The 23,251-nt window shown below is 47.9% G+C and overlaps 2 protein-coding genes across 4 annotated transcripts in view; one reads left to right on the plus strand and one right to left on the minus strand.

The window, feature by feature from the left end:
- Positions 1–17,749, plus strand: part of SULF2 (sulfatase 2) — a 146,476-nt gene extending 128,727 nt beyond the window's left edge. For 2 of the 3 annotated variants that reach the window (XM_004370267.2, XM_004370268.3), the window contains exons 11-21: positions 2,273–2,474; positions 9,192–9,420; positions 9,532–9,628; positions 9,940–10,034; positions 10,884–10,946; positions 11,633–11,802; positions 12,082–12,224; positions 13,323–13,446; positions 15,474–15,507; positions 15,746–15,799; positions 16,760–17,749. In XM_004370267.2, the coding sequence (XP_004370324.1) occupies positions 2,273–2,474; positions 9,192–9,420; positions 9,532–9,628; positions 9,940–10,034; positions 10,884–10,946; positions 11,633–11,802; positions 12,082–12,224; positions 13,323–13,446; positions 15,474–15,507; positions 15,746–15,799; positions 16,760–16,790 (1,242 nt within the window). In that variant the 3' untranslated portion in view covers positions 16,791–17,749. The remainder of the gene's footprint in view (positions 1–2,272; positions 2,475–9,191; positions 9,421–9,531; positions 9,629–9,939; positions 10,035–10,883; positions 10,947–11,632; positions 11,803–12,081; positions 12,225–13,322; positions 13,447–15,473; positions 15,508–15,745; positions 15,800–16,759) is intronic. The other variant, XM_012558560.2, reaches the window with a different exon arrangement.
- Positions 17,750–18,510: 761 nt separating this feature from the next.
- NCOA3 (nuclear receptor coactivator 3) overlaps positions 18,511–23,251 on the minus strand; it is a 50,596-nt gene continuing 45,855 nt past the window's right edge. Inside the window, exons 18-20 of the mRNA XM_023741470.1 lie at positions 22,960–23,134; positions 22,459–22,600; positions 18,511–22,146 (exon numbers count right to left, since the gene is read on the minus strand). Coding sequence (XP_023597238.1) covers positions 22,135–22,146; positions 22,459–22,600; positions 22,960–23,134 — 329 coding nt within the window. The 3' untranslated portion in view covers positions 18,511–22,134. The remainder of the gene's footprint in view (positions 22,147–22,458; positions 22,601–22,959; positions 23,135–23,251) is intronic.

The raw sequence follows: 23,251 nt of genomic DNA on the forward strand, positions 1-23,251 counted from the left end.
ACTTGAGGTCGCCATGAGTTGGAGTTGACTCAGTGGCAACTGGTGTGGTTCGGTACTCTTGCAAATATAGTAAAAGTGACATTCCTGAAGGAATGGGGCGTGGCTTTAAGCACTCAGCTGCTAACCGAAAAGTTGGTGGTTCAAATCCACCCAGAGGTACACTGGAAGAAAGGCCTGACTATCTATTTCTGAAAGATCAGCGCCATTGAAAACCCCACGGAGCACAGTTCTACTCTGACACATATGTGGTCGCCATGAGTCAGCGTTGACTCAATGGCAACTGGTAGGCAGCAAAGGCTGAGGCGTGAGTTGGATGGATTTCTACAGACTGCATCTAGATGGTTCTGTCTCATCCCTGGGCCCAGAATCAGCACAGGCCTGCCCACAAGGCTGCCCCCACCCCGACCCAGTGCTTGCTTGTAGCCCTTCCTTTTCCTGCCCCTGAGGCACCCCCACCATGCTGTGGAGGTTTCCTGGCAAGGAAGAAACCCGTGTGTGCTGCAGGGCAAGAGCTGTGGGTGGCCGCTTCCATTTTAAGAATATTCTAGGAGCACCTCCTGGAAGCAGGCACTGTCCTGGGCCCAGGGCTATAACCATAAACATCCTCTACAGAAACCCTGCCGTCATGGAGCTGACATTCTAGGGAGGGTTCAGCCTGGGGTTGGTGACGAGACCTTGGGAGAGGTTCAGGTTTTAGTTCTGAGCTAAAAGGAATGAGATGATGAGGCAGGGGGGCTCTGTCACACTCCACTCCCTGCCCCTGACTGGGCGCTGGGCAAGGAGATGCCCTCTTTCAGGGGGTAGAGGGAGGAGGTATCAGCATTTTCCAGACTATCAGAGGGCAATGCTCAACCCAAACAAGGAGTGTGCTGATGGTGGGATTGGGGCACCAGAGCTAAGCCAGCAGGGGGCATGTCAGCAGAAGCCCTGACCCTGAGCTTCCGGCTCTAAGGCTCCCCAGCTCCAGATGTCTGCCCCTTAGTGGGACACGTGGGCAAGGACGCAGTCACAGCCCCACCCACCAAGCTGCCCTCTAAGTGCCTCTGGCCACATCCTCACTCACCCTGTGCCTCCCCTGGAAGACCCTTCCTTGCATCCAAGCCATTCCTTCTGTCTGGCTCCAGTGCTTCTCTTATGGGTCATCCCCCACCCCCAGCCTGGAGTTTGTGCTCAGCCATCAAGAAGTGCCCTTGGTACCTTTTCTGTATGAAGGCAGTGGTGGCTCAGTGGTAGAATTCTCCCCTTCCATGCAGGAGACCTGGGTTCAATTCTAGCCAGTGCACCTTATGCACAGCCACCACTCATCTGTCAGTGTAAGCTAGCATGTTGCTATGATGCTGAACAGGTTTCAGCAGAGCTTCCAGACTAAGATGGACTAGGAAGAAAGGCCTGGCCATCTACTTCTGAAACCAGGCAATGAAAATCCTATGGATCAGAACACAATAGATGAATCCTGAAAAAAGGAAGACTATGGAACAGATCTTCAAAGTCTTAAGGAATCCAGACTTACTGGATTTATGGAGTCTGGAGCAGTCCCCAAGACTATGTCCTTGAGTTCAAACCTCAATTGGAAACTATCCCCTGAAGTCACCATTAAACTAAGTAACAGTGTAGCCCAAAGAGTAAAGATTGTCACCCTTGAGTATTGTAGGTTTTTTGTTTGTTTGTTTATCTATAAAAATCGAAGTGTCAATAGCTATTTTAAAGCACAGATGAGAAGGTTGGTAGGCAGGGACTTTAAGTAAATGGAAGTGAAACAGCTAGAACCAACAACGGAATGTTGACACAATGTGAAGAACGTAGCCAATGTCATTGATCATTATGTCTAGAAACTGTAGAATGGGAGTGGGTTTTGCTGTGTATATTTTCACCAAAAATAAAACTAATAAAAAATAAAACCCTGTGGATCACAACGGTCTGATCCGCACGCAATCATGGAGAGGCGCAGGACCAGGTAGCGTTTCATACCATTGTGTGTGGCGTCGCCATGAGTCGGGGGCCGATGTGACAGCGGCTCACAACAGCTGTTGTGTAAGAATGGATTTGGGGAGTCGATGGAAGCAGGTGAGCCCAGGGGTGGAGGCTGTTGAGAGCAGACGGATTTGGGAATTGGAGGGTGGAGGAATCAGTAATGTCTGGCTATGGCGTTGGGAGGGAGACCCCAGGGTCTGCCTTGGGTGGCTGGGCGATGGGGCAGCCGGGCGGAGGCCGTGTGGGGGGCAGACAGCAGGCCACCACGGCCTTGGCGTCTGGAGCCTCGCGTGTCTTGCAGAAGTGGCAGTGTGTCGAGGACGCCACGGGGAAGCTGAAGCTGCATAAGTGCAAAGGCCCCGAGCGGCTCAGCAGTGGCGGCAGCAGAGCCCTCTCCAACCTGGTGCCCACGTACTACGGGCAGGGCAGCGAGGCCTGCCCCTGCGACCGCGTGGACTACAAGCTCAGCCTGGCCGGGCGCCGGAAAAAGGTCTTCAAGAAGAGTAAGCGCCGCGGCCTGGGTGAGGCGGGGTGGGAGGAGAGAGACCACGGCCTTGCAGCCTCATTCGTTCATCCAAACAATCCCATCAACTCTTACTACCAGTGCCAGGAATTGTTCTAGAATATTCTAGGATGTTGCTGGGGACACAGCAAACACCCGCACACCCTGTTCACCCAAATGGGGAAAAGCAGTAATACGTAAAGAAATAGGATGACTTGAAGAAACAGCAGTGGGGCAAAGAGGACAAGGAGTGACTTATGAGGGGTGAGGTCTCAGTGAGGAGGTGAAATCTGTATGGAGCCAAAAGATGTGCAGATTTGAGGAAAGAGAGGTCCAGGGCCAGGGAACAGCAAGTACCATGGAGGCAGGAGAGACCTCAGCGGGGCCACAAAACAGGAAAGACGCTTAAGAGGGGAGTGGGGAGGAAGGCAGATCACCAAGGGTCTGTGAGGGCAGGGGAAGCTTTTGGGCTTTTGTCTCCACCTGCAATAGGAAACTCCTGGAAGGTTGCAAGCAATTGTTTAATTGCTTGCAATTAATAGTCCCCTTGATTGTTAGGTGGGGACCGGATTTGGGTGGGGTCAGTGCTGGGAACAAGGAGATTGGTTAGGGGGTGACAGTGGAGGGTGGACACGAGGGTGACGGCGGAGCTGGGAGAGCTGCCGGGTGCGAGGACTTGGTCTTGGTGAGACCTGGTCAGCTGGCTACAAGTGTCCCCTCCAGAGCCGGGCAGTGTCCCATGCCGCCTATTTCTCTGGTCCCTTGACCCCAGGACCAAACACAAAAACCAAACTTATTGCCATCATCAGTTCCAACTCATAGCAACCCCACTGGACAGAGGAGAACTGCTTGCTCCGTAGGGTGTTCTAGGCTGTAATCTTTATAGAAGCAGATCTCCAGGTCTTTCTTCTGTGTCGCGGCTGGTCGGGTTCAGACTGCCAACCCTTAGGTTAGTGATCAGGCACAAACCATCGGCACCACCCCGGGACCCTGATCCCAGGGCCGCCACGGCTAGTTAGATATTTCGATGTCAAGGGGCAGGTTTGGTGGGTTCCTCGGTGGCTCCGCCAGCCTCTCCAGCCCTGGCCCAGAACACCTTCATTACAGAGCCAACAAGTCTCTCCCTATAACGACCTGACTCCTGCTGCAGACCCGCATTATCCTTTCTCATGAGCTGATTAGTAACTACGAAGCTAATCTTTTTAGCTGAATAAAATTATTGGTTCCCAGATTGAATTACACAGCTAACACCTCCTTAAACGGAAAAATGATCTTTAAATAATACAAGAACTTGCGACTCAATTAAGCTTCCCCCCACCCCACCAATAATGCTTAGAGGAATAACAAATGGCACCTAAATAGCAGGAGACTCAGCTCAACCCTGGAAGTTGAGTCCTCGCGTGAGGATGGTGTGACGTCCAAGCCATGTCACAACAGCCCTGCGAGGCAAGACAGAAACCGCCCCTTCTTCGCAGCCAAGGGGAAAGACAGGGTCACACAGCCGACTGGGGGACACAGGCCCCCTCTCCTGGCCCAGCATCTTTCCTCCTGCATGTACATGCCGACAAGACCCTCTTTGTCCCTCTTTTCCAGGCAGACACCCCACAGTGTAGGGGTTTTCAGCCAGGGGTGGTTTTGCCTCCCTGCCCCTGGGGACATGTGACAATGTCTGGAAACACTTCTCGTTGTCACAACTGGGAGTGGGGAGCCCCAGGCATCTAGCGGGTAGAGGCCAGGGATGCTGCTAAACCTCTACAATGCACAGGACGGCCCCCACGTCAGAGAATTATCCAGCCCCAAATGTCAATAGTGCCGAGGTTGGGAAGCCTGGTGTAGAGCAGCAGACCCCAGCACCCTGATCGCTTGGCTCCAGGCTCTGGTGTAGGGAGGGCAGGCCAACCAGCCAGTCCAGAACAGAGAGGTGACCCAGGCACAGGGGTAAGAGATGAGCCTCTGGGGATGGGCCCAGTCTGCCTGGTGTTTATTCATTTACGTTTCCAACAAATCTGCAAGGACCTAGGAAAGTCCCCGGGTGGTGCAAACCACCTGGGCTCGACAACTAGCCCAAAGGTTGGTGGTTCAAACCCACCCAGCAGTGCCACAGAGGAAAGGCCTGGTGATCTGCTTTCATAAAATTTACAGCGAAGAAAACCCTATGGAGCAGTTACATGCTGTTACAAATGGGGTGATCGTGGGTCGGAATTGACTGGACAGCAACAGGTTTGGTGGTGGTTTTTTTAACTATGTGCCAGATGCCGATGTTACAGAGTGGAACAGAGGGACATAGGCATGAGCCTCACGGGCGAGACAGGGTGGAAAGGGCAGGAAGGAAACAAGGTGCTTGTGTGACAGGGTGGAGAAGGGTGGTCCCTTCAGAATGGGGTGGTCAGCTGACATTTAAATGAGCTGAGTATGTCTTAAAACCAAACAACCGTTTAGCTTAACTAGTAAAGAATGTCCGCTTTGAGCACTGTGTTCTTTTAAGAACAATATTTTGAAATCAAATTGACAACCGCAACTCAAAAGGTTAGACAGGAAGCTTGGGGGGCAGTGAGTTTATGTTAATGGGGGAGGAACAATTCAGAAAAGGAGGGTGAGAATAGTTGTACAACTCTAAGAACGTAATCAACGTCACTGAATTGTACATGTAGAAATGGATGAATCGGTGTTATGTTTTGTTGTGTATACTCTCCCAACAACAACAACAAAAAAAAAACGAGCTGAGAACGGAGCAGGAACAGGCCTGTGACCAGCAGAGAGCGCTCACTCTATCTGTAGAGGTGGGCCGGGCAGCTCCGAAGCCCAGTGGGAAGGAGGAGGTTTGCAGGTCCCAGCCGCAGAGATGAGGCAGGTGAGGCCTGAGCGGTGAGACAGAGCGGTTCTCATGGAGCTTTCCAGGCCTGGGGCGCGTCAAGGCCCCAGGTTGTTAGAGAAGTCGGCACTGCCTGAGAACATAGCTGCTCAGAAGTTGCTGAAACTGCCCGTGGTCACTCATTTGTCACACGTGAACCCAAGCCCTCTGATCCTAGCGTGAGCCCTCGGCCTCTGCTTCCGTAGTCCCCACCCCCTCTTAGCATGTGTGGCAGGGGGTACCCTCTGGGACCCTGGAAACAAAGACACCGAGGGTAACGGGAGAGGGAGTGGTGTGGCTTCAGCAAAGGGTTTATTCAGAGATTGGCAAACTTCTCCTGATAGTACATATTTGAGGTTTTGTGGGCCACAAAGGCTCTGTTCTTGCAACCACTCACCTCTGCCGTTATAGTGAGGAAGTAGCTGTTGTTGCTGTCGGGTGCCGTTGAGTTGATTTCAGCTCATAGCGACCCCCTGTGACAGAGCAGAACTGCCCCATAGGGTTTTCTAAGCTGTGATCTTTATGGGAGCAGAACGCCAGGCCTGTCTCCTGCGGAGCTGCTGGATCGGTTCAAACCACCAACCTTTTGGTTAGCAGCCGAGCACTTAACCCATTGGACAAGGAGAAAACAAATGGACAAGGCCGAGTTCCAGTGAAACCTTACTTAGAAAAACAGATGGAAGCCCCAGTTCGGCCGTTAAACCAGGGTTTGCGGACCCCTGGGTTTATAGGTGGAGGCCAGGAGGCCAAGCAGCTACCTCAGCAGCAGGTGAGACAAAAGGAGCAGAAAGAACAGGGCAGGTATCTTTCACGGCCCTCTTGGGCAGGTATATGGTGCTCAGCACAGGGAGCTTTGCTCAGCCTGGTGTGCAGCGGGGAGACCGGGGGCTGTGGCTCCAGGAAGACTGGACTCTGAGGAAAGAAAGCTGCCCCTCGGCTGAAAAAGGGCCAAGGCTTTGCAAAGAGGGCAGGCCTCCAGGTCCTCGAGGAGTCCTTGGCCCTTGTGACTCTCAAACAAGGAGTCTGAAAGCCGAGTGATACAAATAGTCTGCCTAAGAGTTGGGGTAGCAAGGCAGAGACCCTGGAGCCACAGGGCCATGGTAGGGGGAGGGGTGTCCCTCCCTCCCATCTCCTTCCCCCTAAGGCGGCACCACCAGCACCGCCGGCCTCAAGCCAGTCCCAAGGTTGCCATCTAGTGGTCATTTGCGGCCCAACAGAAAGCTAAGCCCATGGCGGACGCCAGGCCCTCTAAACAAAGATGGACGTTTGTAGCAGGATGGCAAACTCAGACGCATGCTGGGGCCGGACATGAGTATGAGGGAAGAGTTTTTAAAAAGAAAGAAGTGGGGACTGTGGAAAACCGGAAAATACATCACCCTGTCTAAAGGAGGAGTCCTGAGTGGTGCAAACAGTTAAGGCGCTCAGCTGCTAACCAAAAGTTTAGAGGTTTGAATCTACCCAGAGGCACCGTGGAAGAAAGGCCTGGCAATTTATTTCTAAAAAATCAGCCATTGAAAACCCTATGACCAAAGACTCAAAGAAGAAGTTCATCTACAGGACTAATAGTCCACAAAACCACAGCCTCATCTACCCCGAGACCAAAAGAACTAGATGGTGCCCAGTTACCACTGCTGACCGTTCTAATGAGGGCCACAATAGACGGATCCTGATAGAAAGGGAGAAAAATGTGGAACAGAACCTAAAATTCCTAAAAAAAAAAACAAAAAACAAGACTTACTGGACTGGTTGAGACTGGAGGACTGTTGCCCTGAGATACACTTCAAACCTTGAACCAAAACAAGTCCCTGAGGCCACTTTGTAGGTAAATAACAGATTGGCTCACAAAATATTACTGTGCTCCTTTAAAAAACCACCTAGATGAGACCGAACGGTCAACAATTACTTTAAAACAAAGATGAGAATGTAAAGGGGCAGGGAACTAGATTAATGGAAACAGAACAACCAGAAGAGAAATAATGAGAATCTACACACGTTGTAAAGAATGTGACCAGCGTCACCAAACAACTTGTGTAGAAATTGTTGAATGGGAACCTAAACTGCTATGTGAATCTTCACAGAAAACACAATAAAATGTTATTTTAAAAAAGAAAGAAAACCCTATGAGGTACAGTTCTACCCTGACACACATGGGGTCACCATGCATCAGAATTGACAGCAACTGGTACTGGTTTGTAGAAAGGGGGCAGCCCCCTCAGCTCCAGCTCTCCTTACCACTAGGACTCACTGTGGGCACATCTTCCATTTCCTTTTCACCCACCCCATTTTTCCTAGATGTTAGCAACTCGGTCAAATTTGCTTCTTAATATATAGAAGATAGAACAGGACCTCTGGGGTCCGCCGTTAGCCAGCACACTCTCAAGCACACCTTTTCAACATCTGACGTAGAGCCCACACAAAAGTGCTGCCGGTCCTCGTCTCACTGCTGGGGAAATGGAGGCTCAGAGCTAATTAACCTCCCCAAGGCTCACCCTTTCTATCCAGAGAAGTGTGCTGTGTAGCTTTTTTTTTCCCTACCAATTTAAACCAGTATTTTTATATGTCCATGTTACTTTATTTTCATTGAGGTGAAACGCACATAAAAGCAATCATTTCATGCAGAACAGAATTTCAAATTCTCATGGAATCCAGACTTCCCAGAACCATGGAGGCTGGATGAACCCCCGAAACTACTGCCCTGAGATAATCTTTAAACCTTAAACCAAAAATAGCCCTTGACGTCTTCTTAAAACCAGAGTTTAGCTTAACTAGTGAAGAAAGTCTGCCTTGAGTGTTGTGCTCTTTTAAGAACTTTCTATGTGGAATCAAACTGACAACAGCAACTAGAAAAACGAGATAGGAACCTTAGGGGCAGTGAGTTTGCGTCAACGGAGAGGAACAATTTGGAAAAGGAGGGTGAGGATGGCTGCGCAACTTGAAGAATGTAATCAGTGTCACTGAACTGTACAGGTAGAAACTGTTGAATTGGTGTGTGTTCTGCTCTGCATGTTCTGAGTAACAACTAAAAATTGACCGTTTTAAAGTGAACAATTCAGTGGCATTTAGTACATTAATAATGCTGTGCACCCACTGCCTCTGTCTAGTTCCCATCTTCATCATCGCAAAAGGAAACTCCACAGCCTTTAGCAGTCACTTTCCACCCCGCCCCCCCAAGTTCCTGGCAACCGCCAATCTTCCTCTCTATGGATTTGCCTATTCTGGACATTTCATATAAACGGAACCATGCAATATGTGACCTTTTGTGTCTGACTTCTTTCACTTAACAATGTTTTCAAGGTCCAGCCTGTTGTAGCATGTATCAGTACTTCATTCCTTTTTATGGCTGAGTAATATTCCACTGAGGGAGTTCCTGGGTGGCAAAAATGGTTAAAGCAGTTGACTACTAACTGAAAAGTTGATGGTTCAAACCCACCCAGAGGCACCTCAGAAGAAAGTCCTGCTGATCTGCATCCGAAAGATCAGAGCCACGAAAACCCCGTGGTGCAGTTCTACTCTGTTTAACACATGGGTCCCCATGAGTTGGAACTGACTTGAGGGCAGTGGGTTTTTGGTTTACTCTTCCATTGTATGCACGGATATACCGCAATTTATCCATGTATAGCTCTTTCTTGAAATTATCTCAGTCAGTTCCTTCTTAGCTCTGGGACTTAAGTTTCCCCAGTGTAACTCCACTGAGGTCCAGAATCCGCTTCATGGGTAGACAGATTTCATGAGCCCTCAAGTCTCAGACAACGCTGAGCCTTATGCTTGGAGCTCATGGGCCTGGCCATATCATGATTAAAGGACTAGGGAGTTTGGCCAGTCCTTTCCAGCCTTCTAACCCCAGTCACCCCCCTTTGACATCCACAGAGTACAAGGCCAGCTATGCCCATAACCGCTACATCCGCTCAGTGGCCATTGAGTTGGATGGTGAGGTGTACCACGTGGGCCTGGATGACGCATCCCAGCCGCGCAACCTTACCAAGCGGCACTGGCCAGGGGCCCCTGAAGACCAAGATGACAAGAACGGTGGGGACTTCAGTGGCACTGGAGGCCTTCCAGACTACTCAGCCCCCAGCCCCATTAAAGTAACACACCGGTGAGAGCCCAGGCAGAGTCAGAGGTGCGGGGGGCAGGCTGGGCCTTGGCAAGGCTGCCCACTGCCACCCTTGGTCCCTCAAGGCTACACATGATCCCTTCTCTCAAGCAGGTGCTACATTCTAGAGAACGACACGGTCCAATGTGACCTGGACTTGTACAAGTCCCTGCAGGCCTGGAAAGACCACAAGCTGCACATCGACCACGAGGTGAACAGAAGCTGGGCTGGGAGCACATTCTCAGCCATCGTGAGCTTGGGGGCCCCACCATCCACCCCGGGGGGCAGTGAGGCCAGACCCAGGGAAAAAGGCCCTACTGCAGCTGGAGGAATTGAGTGAGACCAGTGGCCAGAGAGACGAAGGGTGGCCCCACAGGATCCTCACCCAGGGACCCTAGCATTGGTAGGGGAATGCAGGCTGCTGCTGAGCAGGCAACCAGGCCGGTGAGGGCAGATCATGAGGCCAGCCCCTCTCTCCCGGCCCCGCCAGAGTTTCAGGGCCTTGTCTGCTCCCTCCCTCAGATCGAAACCCTGCAGAACAAAATTAAGAACCTGAGGGAAGTCCGCGGTCACCTGAAGAAAAAGCGGCCAGAAGAATGTGATTGCCACAAAATCAGGTGAGGCAGCACAGGGCCCCCAGCCTGGGCACCATTCCTGGGCACGCAGTGTCCCCTCAGCAATGCCTTTCATTATCTTCTACCCCGTCTCCCCACCTCAGGGTGAAAAAAAATCATTAATAATTTCCATCCCCATTATTAGCCATGGGGGCATATATAAAACCCCTCAGGATGCCAGCCAGACACCCATATTCATGTACTGCTAACAGGAAGCAGACTCAATGCGTGAGTGGGCTCCCAGGTAGGGAAAATGGTGTCTGCCCTTTTGGAAATGACCCCTGTGGCTCCAGGTCCCCAGTGTCAGCTCAGGGAACCCCTGGCCTAAGGGACCGCACTCTCAAGCAGCACTGTACAACAGAACTTCCTGCGTAGGTGGCAGCGGTCTACGTCTGTGCTGTCCAGTACAGTAGCCCCTAACCACGTGGCTACTGAGCCCTTGAAAGGTGGCTAGTTTAACAGGAACTGCATTTTTTATTTAAATAGCCGCATGTGGCAAGTGGCTCCTGTATTGGACAGCACAGCTGTAGTCCCTGCTAACTTTCTAGAAAGGGCTCGCAAAATATGGGTCCCAGTGCTGGCCTCTAACCAAGCCCGGAGTGAGGTGGGGGCTACCTGGGGAGGCTGAGGCTTGAACAACCGGCTGCTAGCATCTCCCCCAACCTTCTCAAGTCTGGCCAGAGAGTTTCAGCCAGTGGCTCCAGCCAGCCAGACAGGGAGCTGCTGCCCTGGGATAGCTTCCCCTACCACCACCCCAGAGGGGAGGGGTGGGGCAGCAGGAACACAGGGGAACCTGAGGAAACTGCAGGGGCCCCGAGAGCCCTTTCTGAGCTGGGCTGGGGTCTGTTCCAGTTACCATGCCCAGCAGCACAAAGGCCGCCTCAAGCACAAAGGCTCCAGTCTGCATCCTTTCAGGTAAGGGGCGGCAACCCAGCAGCCCAAGGCCCAGATACAAACAAGGAAAACAAAGACGTCTGGGTCTTCCCCCTGGGCCTTCCCCCAGGAAGTCAGTCTGGCAGCCCTCGAAGAGGTCTTTCTCCCACATTAACAGAGGTCTCCAGACGCCCCCTCGTGGCCAAAGCGAGTTGCTGTAGCCTCGCCAGGCAGGGGCAGTGCACAGGGAGGGGGGTGTGAGCAGGAGTGCAAGGATCCCACCTCTCTGCTGCCCCAGAGCTGAAGCAGAGTCCGGGAGGATGGGAGACTGGGTTCTGGCACCTGCTCTGCCATAGACCACAGCGGGAATCCTCTACTGCTAGGCTCCCCAGCTCTTCTGGGGAGGTCTCAGCCAGCCTCTGGGAGGCAGAAGCAGCAGAGGCTCAGGGTCACTGACCACTGTTGTTGCCATCAAGCCAATTCCAACTCACGGCAACCCTATGTGCAGAGTAGAACTACTCCACAGGGCTTTCAAGGCTGTGACCTTTCGGAAGCTGATCTCCAGGGCTGTCTTCCGAGGCGCCTCTGGGTGCCTCTGAACCGCCAACCTTTTGGTTAGTAGTCCAGCGTTTGGCCATTTGCACCACCCAGAGACTGCTCATTGATCCCCGGGAGGCTCTCAGGCGGGGCCTGAGGAGTGTGAGGGCTGTGGTGCTGTGTGCCCATAGGAAGGGTCTGCAGGAGAAGGACAAGGTGTGGCTGTTGCGGGAGCAGAAGCGGAAGAAGAAACTCCGCAAGCTGCTCAAGCGGCTGCAGAACAACGACACGTGCAGCATGCCGGGCCTCACGTGCTTCACCCATGACAACCAGCACTGGCAGACGGCGCCCCTCTGGACCCGTGAGCGAGCGGGAGACCCAGGGCAGGGGGGCAGGGCCCAGAGGGGCTTCTCCAAGGCCTCAGAGTGATCTAGCGGCCAGGATGCCTCCTGCCCCACAACTGCACTTGTGTGTGCTCCGTGCCAGGCCCCATAGGCCTTTCAGGAACAGGTCCCCTGCCATCAGGGTCAGCACATGCCCCAGTCACTTGGCACCTGAAGAACAGGTGTGGAGGGCCCGTCGGGAGGCTGGGCATCTTCCTGCAGGCACGTGGAGCATCGTCTCTCTCCCCCCTTGGCAGTGGGGCCCTTCTGTGCCTGCACCAGCGCCAACAACAACACGTACTGGTGCATGCGGACAATCAACGAGACCCACAATTTCCTCTTCTGTGAATTTGCAACCGGCTTCCTAGAGTACTTTGATCTCAACACAGACCCCTACCAGGTACAGAAAACAAAAGTTGAAGAAGGGGGGGTGGGAAGCAGGGGTAGGGAGTGCACAGGAGCTGCCAGTTAGGTTCCTGGGGAGGTGGCGATAAAATTTCCCACGTCCTGTTGAGTCCCTAAGACACTGAGTTATGAAGCCACTGGGAACTGGAGGACTCAGTTCAATTCGTCCTTCTCTGCCTCCACCTTCCTTGTCTGTGACATGGTATTGTACAGTCCCCCCTCTTAGGAAAATGTCAGTGTCCAACCAGGCTTTGCAGGAACTTTGGAAGACCGCTAGAACTGGACTGCTGCAGGGGTCCTGAAGGCCACATCAAATACGGCACACTCCAGGGCCTACAGGGACCATGCAGTGTACAATTAACTCACACTTCCATTTATTAAGTCACCTAACATATCAGTGACTGGAACGGCCCAGAGCCACTCACAAAGGAAGCAGCGAGTGTGGTCTGTAAAGAGCGTGCCCACGCGACGGTCACTACTGAGCAGCACTAGTGCCTCTCAGGGTTGTGGCCTTGGTTTTGTCCAATCTTCAATGTTTTGAGAAAAGCCTGAAGACAATTTTTTACGTGAACTCTGATCCTTACATGTCAGCTGCTACATTTAATTTAGTTTGCTTTTAGAACAAGCAGGCTGCCAGTTTTCCTTCTCGGTTAAGTCCAGCCCTGCATTTTACAAAAGGGGGTGGAGAAGTTGTGGGTTAGTTGGTCACTGGTAGCTCCCATACTAGGGAAGGACCCAGGTGTCTTAACCAGCCCATCATCAAAAGGCAGCTTTCCCAGGAACTGAGGGACTATGAGTAAAGGCTGCTTAGAAATACAAGGCTTGGAATACAGTCGTTCCAGGAGTTCAGGGCTAAGTACACAAAGGTGGCTTTTATTCTCATGGAGAGGGGGACCTGGTGAGGCTAGAAGCCAAAACGCAGTCCTGACTACTCCGAACTCTGCTCTTGCAGAAGTGGAGGCTGGGGCGAGCGGGGCACCATCCCATACCACCTTTCATTCCTTACCTGCCTGAAAGAAGTCCCCTGGTTTGCAGGAGAGGATGGGGGGTCCCCGTGCTCACCTTGTTCACAATCTGCCTTTTCTCCAACCAGCTGATGAATGCCGTGAACACGCTGGACAGGGAGATCCTCAATCAGCTGCACGTACAGCTTATGGAGCTAAGGAGTTGCAAGGGTTACAAGCAGTGTAACCCCCGGACCCGAAACATGGACCTGGGTGAGTCAGCGCCCCTGTATGGGGCAAACTGCCTGCAGAGGCAGGGGGTAACCATAGGAAGGAACATAGGACGTCCTGGTGTGTCCCAAAGAGTGAACCAGAAATCACCCGCGAGTTGGGAGTGATACAAGACCAATCATTTGTAAAGGTCTGGATGCCCCTACCCACATCAGGCAATGCCATGGACTTCCTGAGAGCAGCACCCTGACCACCTGCACAGCAAACACAGAATTCTTGTATTTTCTTCCATTTCATTTATTCATTCAACAAACATTTATTAAGAACATAAACCTGGACCCATGCTGGTTACTGGAAAGGAAAAAGATGAACACATTCTCACGTGGGCTTGCATTCTGCTGGGGACAGCAGTCCATAGTGGGAAGCCTCTTCCCTGTATGGAGTAAACAGGATGATGTAATACAGCCTCAGGGTGGGAGGGGGCAACACTCGATACAGTGGGGTCAGGGACAGCCCCTCCAGAGACATCTGCGCAGAATCTGGAAAAGTAGTAGTCCACCTTGTGAAAATGTGGAAGGCTGGCATTCCAGGAGATCTGAAGTGGAAACAAGCTCTGAGATGTCTGAGGAGCAGAAAAGAACCCAGTGTAGCTGGTTTTAGGTGCCTCAAGAAGCCAGTAGAGCGCTCTAACCCGGGGAATGGACAATCTTCATTTAAAAAGAATCCTCTAGTTGCTATGTAAGGAGCCCTGGTGGTGCAGTGGTTAAGCGTGCAACTGCTAACTGAAAGGTCATTAGTTCAAACCCACTAGAGGCCCTACAGGAGAAAAGACCTGGCAATTTACAGCCTAGGAAGCCCTATGGGGCAGTTCTACTCTGTCACTGTTGTGTCAGGTCACTGTGAGTCGGAAACAACTGGACAGCACACAACAACAGTTGCTAAGTGCCCATGCCCACCTCCCCCACCATGACCAGGGCCAGGAACCAGGAGAGGGGATTGTATGGGGGAAAGCTGAGTGACACAGGAGTCCAGGGGAGAGATGATGGTGGCCCGCACTTAAGGAAGTAGCAGTGAAGGAGGATTTAAGATTTAGATCATGAAGCCTACAGAACATGGTGATGGGGGCAGGGGGTAAAAAAGTAACAAAATCAGGAGTCACAGATGACTCCTGGGTTTTACGCAGGACACAGTCGGGAGTCCTGTCTTTGAGTTTAGGATATCAACTGGATAACTTTTTAAAAAGGAGGAAACCATCCACTTACTAGCTACAGCACACTGCAGACAGAATGGCCCACAAACCTTTGGCTTTGAAGGCCCTTGCGAATCTTACCTGTATCTAGTAAGACCCATAAAGTTCACATCAGGAAAACAGCTAAGCAGCTGAGGAGAATCCAGATGGTGCAGTCAGCACTGGTTATCAAGAGGGGGCGAGCAGACGCACTTACAGAATACATCCCCAAAACGCTGCCTGCTGCAAACCAGCCACTATCAGAATTCTGATGCTGAAACATCACCTACTCTCATGATCGTGAGTGTAATCGTTTGTTGACCACTCACTGTGCCCAGGCACCATGTGAAGTGCTTTACGCGCATTACCCTACTTCATCCTTAGGACAACCCTCTGAGGCCAATCTTCCGTCCTCGTTTTAGGGATGTGTAAAGTGAACCGGGTGGGCTGACTCCAAAGCCCATGCACTTGACCATGCTGCCGTGTCCTCTGGAAACCTTCCAGAGAGCCCAGACACACGGAATTTCCTACCACCTTGCCTTTCTTGTGGCCCGTGGCTTCGCATGAGTGTTAGGGCCCATGTCCACTGCCCCCCCCATCACAGGGCCATTGCTGAATGAACGCATCAGGGTCCTAAAATGGATGTGACGACACTAGACCCTAGGCAATCTACCAGGCAACCTAGGAGTCTCAGGGAGAGTTGCCCTCGTGATTTGATCCACTTTGACTAGGGAACTGTGACTAAAAGCCTGAAGTGTTTTTAAGCGGGGGGGATGTGGTTTGTCACTGCTTATGCCATTTTTGCCCTAAACTGTCTGTTCCTAATGTCTCCCTCACTTAGGACTTAAAGATGGAGGAAGCTACGAGCAATACAGGTATCCGATTTTGTTTTGAAAGCCTAAGGGCCCGTCTCAGTCCATTAGTCTAATCTCTGTGAGGATGCATGTGTCCTGTGGAGAGACTGCCCTCCCCTCTGGTCTGCCGGGGGCCTGGCTAACCGACTGGTGATAGGCATCACCTAAGGAGACCTTCTGTGTATGGTTCTTTGGGGATGGCTGTTTCTTTCTTGGTGATGGTTAACACTCATTCTCCTTTTGACACTTGAAAACTTAGGCAGTTTCAGCGTCGAAAGTGGCCAGAAATGAAGAGACCTGCTTCCAAATCACTGTGAGTTGAGGAACCAGTTTACACACACAGCGCTGGTTCTGGCTTGCTTCGTTCAGAGGCTTTTCTGGATGCATGCCATTTTGCATCTGCTCCCCTCATCCATTCCCATAATGAGAGAGGAGGCAGGCATGTGCTTCCTGTAAGATAACACACTGGGATACGTTTTATGTTATAGATGAATACCTTGTCACCTTGTCTAATGCACTGCTGTTCTCTACGTAATAATCTGTGCTTGGTAAATTCACAGTATTATTTAGGTTAAGAAGCGTTTAACTAGTAAAACTGCCAGGCATCTTGAAGGCTGTGGCTGCAAATGAAAGTGCTGACTGGTCCGTAATGTCAGCAGCAGGGTGGCCCCATGTAAATGGTTTCCCAAACTCCATGCTACAGAACTCTCACTTCAGTGCCAGTAGGGCTGAGGGGAGGCTGTGGCCATCTGGGAAGTTCACAACTAGTCTATAGGGAGCTGCTAGTTTGTTCCAAGCAGGAATGAGATGCAGCTTGCCAGCTCTTCTAACTCACTGAGACAACGCAGATAGATATATGTTAAAAACTCTTTTTTAATGTTGGCAGCTGATTTGATATTAGGATACCACGCAAGCGAACCAACACCCTCAGAGAGCTGCCATTTGCAATCTCTGCTCTACAGATTTTTCTATATATGTATATAAACCTCTGTGGCTTTAACAGGGCAATAAAATTAAGAATTACGGCACAGAATCTTCACAGCTTACACTCTCTTTAGCCACTATTCTGTCCAGATCCTTAAATGCCATCTTTGCTAGCCATGGAGTGTGTGAGCCACCTGCAAACCTGAGGACTGGGTGGTAGCAAACACCTTCTGAGTAACCTAAATAGTCCTCAGCAGCCACATCCTTGAAGCAAAGCTAACACAGCTGTATGACTAAGAAGTGGGTAAGCAGCAGTCAAGTACTAATCTGAGTTTGCTTTGTTCTACAGGGGACAACTGTGGGAGGGCTGGGAAGGCTAAGAAGTACCGAGATGACCTCCAAACCTAGAGGGGCTTCATGACTAGACAGCAATGTACGCTGCACAAGCGGTGAAAACCACGTGTGATTTCAAGCAGACCTGTGCTGCTAGCCAGGAGGCCTGAGACAGACCTTGCTTTCAATCAACATGGCAAATTCTGGAGGATAACCATCAGGAGTAGAGCTACTTCAGGAAGTCCATTTTTGCACCTGCTTTTGCTTTGGATTATACCTCACCAGCCGCACAAAATGCATTTTCCTATCAAGAAGTCACCACTAACACTAACCCTCTCTGCGAGGCTCACAAGGGAAAAAGAACAGAGAGAAATATTTTCTTGGAAATTTCCCCCAAGGGTGAAAGTCACTGGATTTTTTTCTTTTTTTTAAAATCATAGGGGAACAACAATCCTGTTTCAAATCCTCTTACTCTTCTGGCTCATCACAAAGGAACTAAGAAACAAGACAGAGGCAACTTGCAGATAGATGCTGGAAACAGTGCAAAGATTTTGATAATGAGTCAATAGCACAAAAAAAAGGGACCATTTATCTAGCACTATAACCCTAGTTGCCTCTGAAGAAACGGATTTCACTGTATATATGTGACCATTTAAATGTAACCAACATGGGAACTTTTAGGGGAATCTAATTAAGAAAACCCAATTTTCTAGAGTGGTGATGTCAATAAACGCTGTGGCCAGTGTTAAGAAAACTCCTCGCAGTTGTAGACATGTCTGTTCCTGCGCAGATACCATTTCTCTTGGTGTTCCTTTGTGATCTGTCCTGGAACTGATGTTTTTTAAGGTACTGAAAAGAAATTAAGTTGATGTATGTCCTAAGTTTTAATGAAATTTTATTTGTAAAGAAATTTTGTAGTGTATTGTCATACAATGTTCAAAACCCTAGCCAATGACCAGCCGTCGGTATGAAGCACCTTTGACGTTTTGTAAAAGGCCACTCTTGGAGTTACTTGGTTGTGTTTGGTTTTAGAAAAGAATCATCAAGGTACTACCAGTGAACACCATTTTGGAAGGAGACGCTTTGGGTTTAGAGGGTCTTTTAAAGGAGAATGAATCAAAACTAAACCAGCTGCTGTTGAGTCAGTTCTGACTCATGGCAAACCCATGTGTTTCAGAGCAGAACTGTGCTCCCCAGGGCTTTCAATGGCTGATTCTTCAGACGCAGATCGCCAGCCAGCCTTTCTTCTGACAAGTATCTGGGTAGACTGTAACCACCAACCTTTCAGTTCGTAGCCAAGCACTTAACCATTTGCACCACCCAAGGACTCCTTAAAAGGCGAATAGATGGTCATAAATTAGTAATACTTACCATATATTCTAACTAAAATATGCCATACTTCAGAGTCCTCCCAGGTAAGTCTCACATCGCACCAGCTTTAGGACTTCACTTTAAAAAAGTATTAATGAACACAAAGCAAGTCACCTTACCCAGCCCTTCTTTGTGTACCAGTCTGACTTGGTTGTCAGAATTCCAGAATGGGAAGGGGTGGGAGGAACCTCAGCCATCTCCTAGTCCAACCCGTTTCTCATTTGACAGTTGATGGAGATAATTTCTAAGCACTCATGATTTTATCAAAAAATGTTCCCAGGCTTTTCAATGTCCTAAAAAGACCAAGGATCCATCCCCAACAAAAAAAAAAAAAGTTTGACCTTATAGAAACTGCTATTGTTGTTTGAAATAAGTTTCCTTAACAGTATCTTTTACCCTCTATCCAACAAAGATTTAATTTTTAAAAAAAAAAAAAGCAAGCAAGCTCTTAGGTTCCAATTTTAAATAGAAACCTTTATTTACAATGACATCCAAAACTATCAGCAAAGCAGTCATAGCTTACCACCAAACCATCTCATAAGTTATCCCATGTGGTCTGGAGTCTTTGCAGTGTAAAGAATGATTTAGCCTTTTTTTTCAAGCGACACTTAATGTAAACTTGATTGAAACAATTCATTCTCGATACTACAAGTCAATTCCTGAGAATTTAAATATTGCTCCCAGAATGACATTTCCATCTTCTTCAAAATTCCATATATTTGAGAGAGAGAGAAAGAAAAAGAAAACACCCTGCTCATAATTAAACAGTTTGCCTCAGAGCTGGAAAACAGCTCTTGTTCCCTTGCAGGGGAAATTTTCACCTACTCTAAAGGTTTTGCTCCACTGAATCTCTCACTTGTGAACAAAACTCATGGCTTCTGCAAATCAAAAGGGAACTGGACAGGCATATGGGTAACTGGCAATCCATTCTGTTTACTTTCCAGCTGAAGATACTTCTGGATCAAACAAATTCTATGACAGCAAACCAATTATCTCCTGTAGAACCCTACCCCTATGTACCCCCAACTCACCTTAGATATTAAATACTGATAAAGTAGTACTGTTTACTGATATTTATACCTTTCAATCCAGATGCACAATTTAGAAAAGTGTCACCATAACATGAACATTAACAATACAATTTCTATTTGTTTTTTAAAGGAAGAAACATGTATCTCCCTTTATATCATTTTGATCTTTATAAAATATATATATTATATACTTATATATCTTTGGATTCAGCAAAAAGTAAGTACTGGAAATATTCCACATTCTAAAAGCAAATGAAAAGATTACTTAAACCGTTCACCCAACAGATACCAAGGTTTATAGAAAAATGAGAGGAGTGGGTGGGGAGGTAGCAGTAGGAGTACAAAAAGAATTATTCAAAAAAGATAAAAGGGCAATAAAGGTAAAAACAACAAATTACCTCAAAGATTGCATCTATTAAAAGAAAATCAAAATCTTAAGTGTACACCAATAAAATGAACAAGTAGAAAATATAAAAACTTATACTAAACTTCGTTTTTGTCCATATAAAAAAGGATGCTGCCTTCCAGTTAGCCTGGAGTCAGGACTGAGGAAAAGAATCACAAAACTTTTGGGGGTTTATTTGTTTGTTTTTAATAATTTTTAAAAGTCAAGAAAGGTAAGAGCACCGTTCTATCTCTCCCCACATACATAAGACTTAAACAAGGGAAGTTCAGATACACATGACACAGCTGTGTCTAAAAAGACACAGACTCTTCCTCGGTTTGCCTCTGTCTTCCAACAAGCGCAGAATGTGTTAGCCAAAAAGTACAGGCCACTATGATGGAAGCTGACGGAGTTACCGTCTTAAATTTACTTTTGACTGGGGTGGGGGTAGAAGGGGCAAACTCATAATTGTGTACACACTGTCAGGAAAATAAAATCCATTCTAGTGATGGTTCTGAAAATACCAGATTTCACTGATTCATAAGCAAGTTAAAGAAATTAAATGATCTTACCTTCAGAGACTTCTAGAAATATTGGCTAAACATGTTTAAAATAAATTAATCTAAAAAAAAATCAACTGGCTCTCAATTATTGCTAGAAAAAGACACTGCACAGACATTTGAAATCCATAGACATTCCAAAATCCCAATTTCATTCAACTGTTTGAACCACATAAGTAACCCAGATAAAGGGAATTAAACTTGACTTTTTCCCCCTACTCCCAAATGACAACCGTAGGTGCCAAGGAGTAGCAACAGCAGAAAGTGGCAGGGGGCTGAAAAGGAGGGTGCAACGGCACCCAATTAGACTATGGCTGATTTGGGGACTGAGCTCTGTGGGAAATAACGATGACACAATTCTATCCCACAGAGACGTAGTGAGACATCACAAGAGCAGAATGACAAGACAGCAGCACAGACACTGGAAGCCACACGTGAAGGAGTCTACTTAAGATCTCAATGTGGCGAGATGTCAACGTGGGATTCAGGTCATAACAACCACAATCTAAAAGAACTAAAATGATGAAAAAGCAACATACTCGATTTTAAAAAAAAAAAAAACTATGAATTGCTATTGTTTAATTTATGGACCATTTAAAATCCAAAAGATTTTTCTTTTTTTTTAAAGATCAAATTGCTTGGTTTTATTTTTTTTTTAATTCCTGATACCTTTTTTAAAAAGGTTATCTACCCATCTCTAGTCTTTCCCCCAAAATTAACAAAGTGCTTAGTTATGGCAGAGGAATTAAAAAGAAAAAAATGCAACTGCAGACACCTAAACAAATGATCTCTTTAAAAAAAAAATTAGATTTAGATTAAGAAACAGAGAAGAGTGAGGCATCTGAGGCATCCAGGAGCAAAGGAAACGCTGTGGACCAGCGTCCCCTCCCCCAGGCTGCTAAGCTGAGGGGCATTCACTCGTTTGTAACCTCACCACGAAGAGCTTACTGAAATCAACATTGTTAAATATTCTGCTTCACAAACTCTGCAAAAATGAGTTGTTGTGACCTACAAAAAGAAGTATATACATATTTTACATAATACAGTATCTTAAAGGTCGTATTTACACAGAAAACCTATTCACAGAAACACTGCGAAATTCTGATTCAGAATGCAGTACCTGGCCTTGGGTTTGCTGAAGTTTATTTTCAAAAACTATTATTGCTCTACCATATAGGCAAAGGGTGACACCAGTACTTTCAAAATCACAGTTCTTGTCCTACTGTTTCATTTAGACAAAAAACCAGGAATGGGGTTTCACCATTCCTCAAGACCTCAAGAATATTGCATTTATCCGTTACTTTTTAAATAAAGTGCACTCGGCTGCACATTAACATGTGAAAAATTTGCTACTGCTGCAATTAAATACTGTCATCTCACTTTCCCTTCTGCAAAGCCACTTGATATCAATGACAATTCCTGGAGGTTAAGTATTACAAGACATTAGGAGCAAATGAAAATCCTAGTTAGGAGAAAGCCAAGGACAGCAAAGAATAGGGAATGAGCAATTCAACACTATAATTAAAAGACCTCAGAAATGCCAATTCCACTAGGACAAAAGGCCAATACGGGACTACCTGGTAGTGACAAAAATACTTAAAGGCTGAGACTATGTTCTTTGTCCAACACTGCAACTAGAGAAAACATGTTTTCAACGCTCATGGTTTCTCTGATGTTCTCTGGCCCACCAAGCATTTGAAAGACTTTGGATAGCAAGACAGAATGAAGTGACACTGGAGGGTTTCATGATCAGGAACACTCCGTATTCTCCAGAATTACATCCCTAGGAGGCAGAATGCCAAAAATATTTGTCTGTTAACACCATGATACATAGGAGGGGGGAAAAAAAATCAGGTAGATATTGCACTTCAGCTTAAAACTCAGCCCTGCTCAAATGACATCACTTGGAATACCCCTGACAGAGATCGAAGCTGGTCCTTTCTTCAAGGCTGGATGCCTGAAACAATGATTCTTTACCTCCTGATAATTCGAGTGCATTGTCATTTGTATAAGTGATGTCCTTGGAGGTCCTGGTGTAGAGATGTCAGCAATATTTCTGTTAGAAACCAGAAAAAACATGAGAAAGTCACGTGCTTTGCACAACAGAAAAACCCGCATGTCTGTACTCATGGCTTGCTGCATGGCTTTGGCTGATCGACTCAGATTCCTTAGATCCCATACTTCCAGAAGTATCTAATGGCCCAATGCAGTCTAACTCAACATTTTTTAAATGATTATATTTTTAAGTTAATATATCAAGTTAAAATCTACCTAGGCCCTTTAAACTGCAGCTGAGGCTTTGGTTCTCTCCAAAAAACAGGAAGAACTTTTTTTTAAAAAGGTAAGGAATGGAACCCCCCCCCCATACCTGATCAGGACCCATGGGCATGCCAGGCATGGGCATCGAGTTCATATTCATCTGTCCCATGTGACCACTGCTTCCATTGATGTGCACCATACTATAAGCCCCGGGATTCCCCTGGGGGGCAAACTGCTGCTGGGAAAAGGAGCTGTAAAGAAAGAGTGGAATTACCTCCAGACTCATTTTAGCAACTCAGGGTATGCACACAGACTATCACAATTTTGTCAAACTCAGTGAACAATAACAGAGAGAAAATGCCCTAGCAGCTTTCATTCCGTTTCTCACAGCTGCCTGTGCTCAATACCCAATGGGTATGTGCACAGAATGAACGAGTCTCACCCTGGACAAGCCAAGAGCACATTCTCTAATATGAACCCAGGATCAAAGATCACAAGTGATCTCTGTGATCTCTCCATCCCAACGAGCTTGACTAAAAAATGAAAAACAATGAATTTCCTGAACTATGGCACCAGAGTGTGAATGATATTTAAGGCCACTGCTCTTCACCTGTTCCTGGCCAGGTTGCCCGATGGCCAGCCCTTCATTTCCGAGGGCTGATACATTGGTACAGTCTGAGGATGCTGCATCATGGGGTTCTGGGAGGGACCCATTCTTGATGACATCATTGCATTGGGAGGACTAGACACTCGACCAAAGGCTGGATCAGGTTGTTGGCCCATTCCTTTAAAAAAGGTTTAAAAAAAAAAAAAAGGAGGAAATTATATCAACACTTACATGCTACCCTCCTCAGAATCAGTTTTCTGTAGTAATTTTATTTTTATTTAAAAAGAAAAAAATA

Source organism: Trichechus manatus, unplaced genomic scaffold (assembly GCF_000243295.1).
Source record: "Trichechus manatus latirostris isolate Lorelei unplaced genomic scaffold, TriManLat1.0 scaffold00008, whole genome shotgun sequence".
In the NCBI taxonomy this organism is placed as follows: domain Eukaryota; kingdom Metazoa; phylum Chordata; class Mammalia; order Sirenia; family Trichechidae; genus Trichechus; species Trichechus manatus.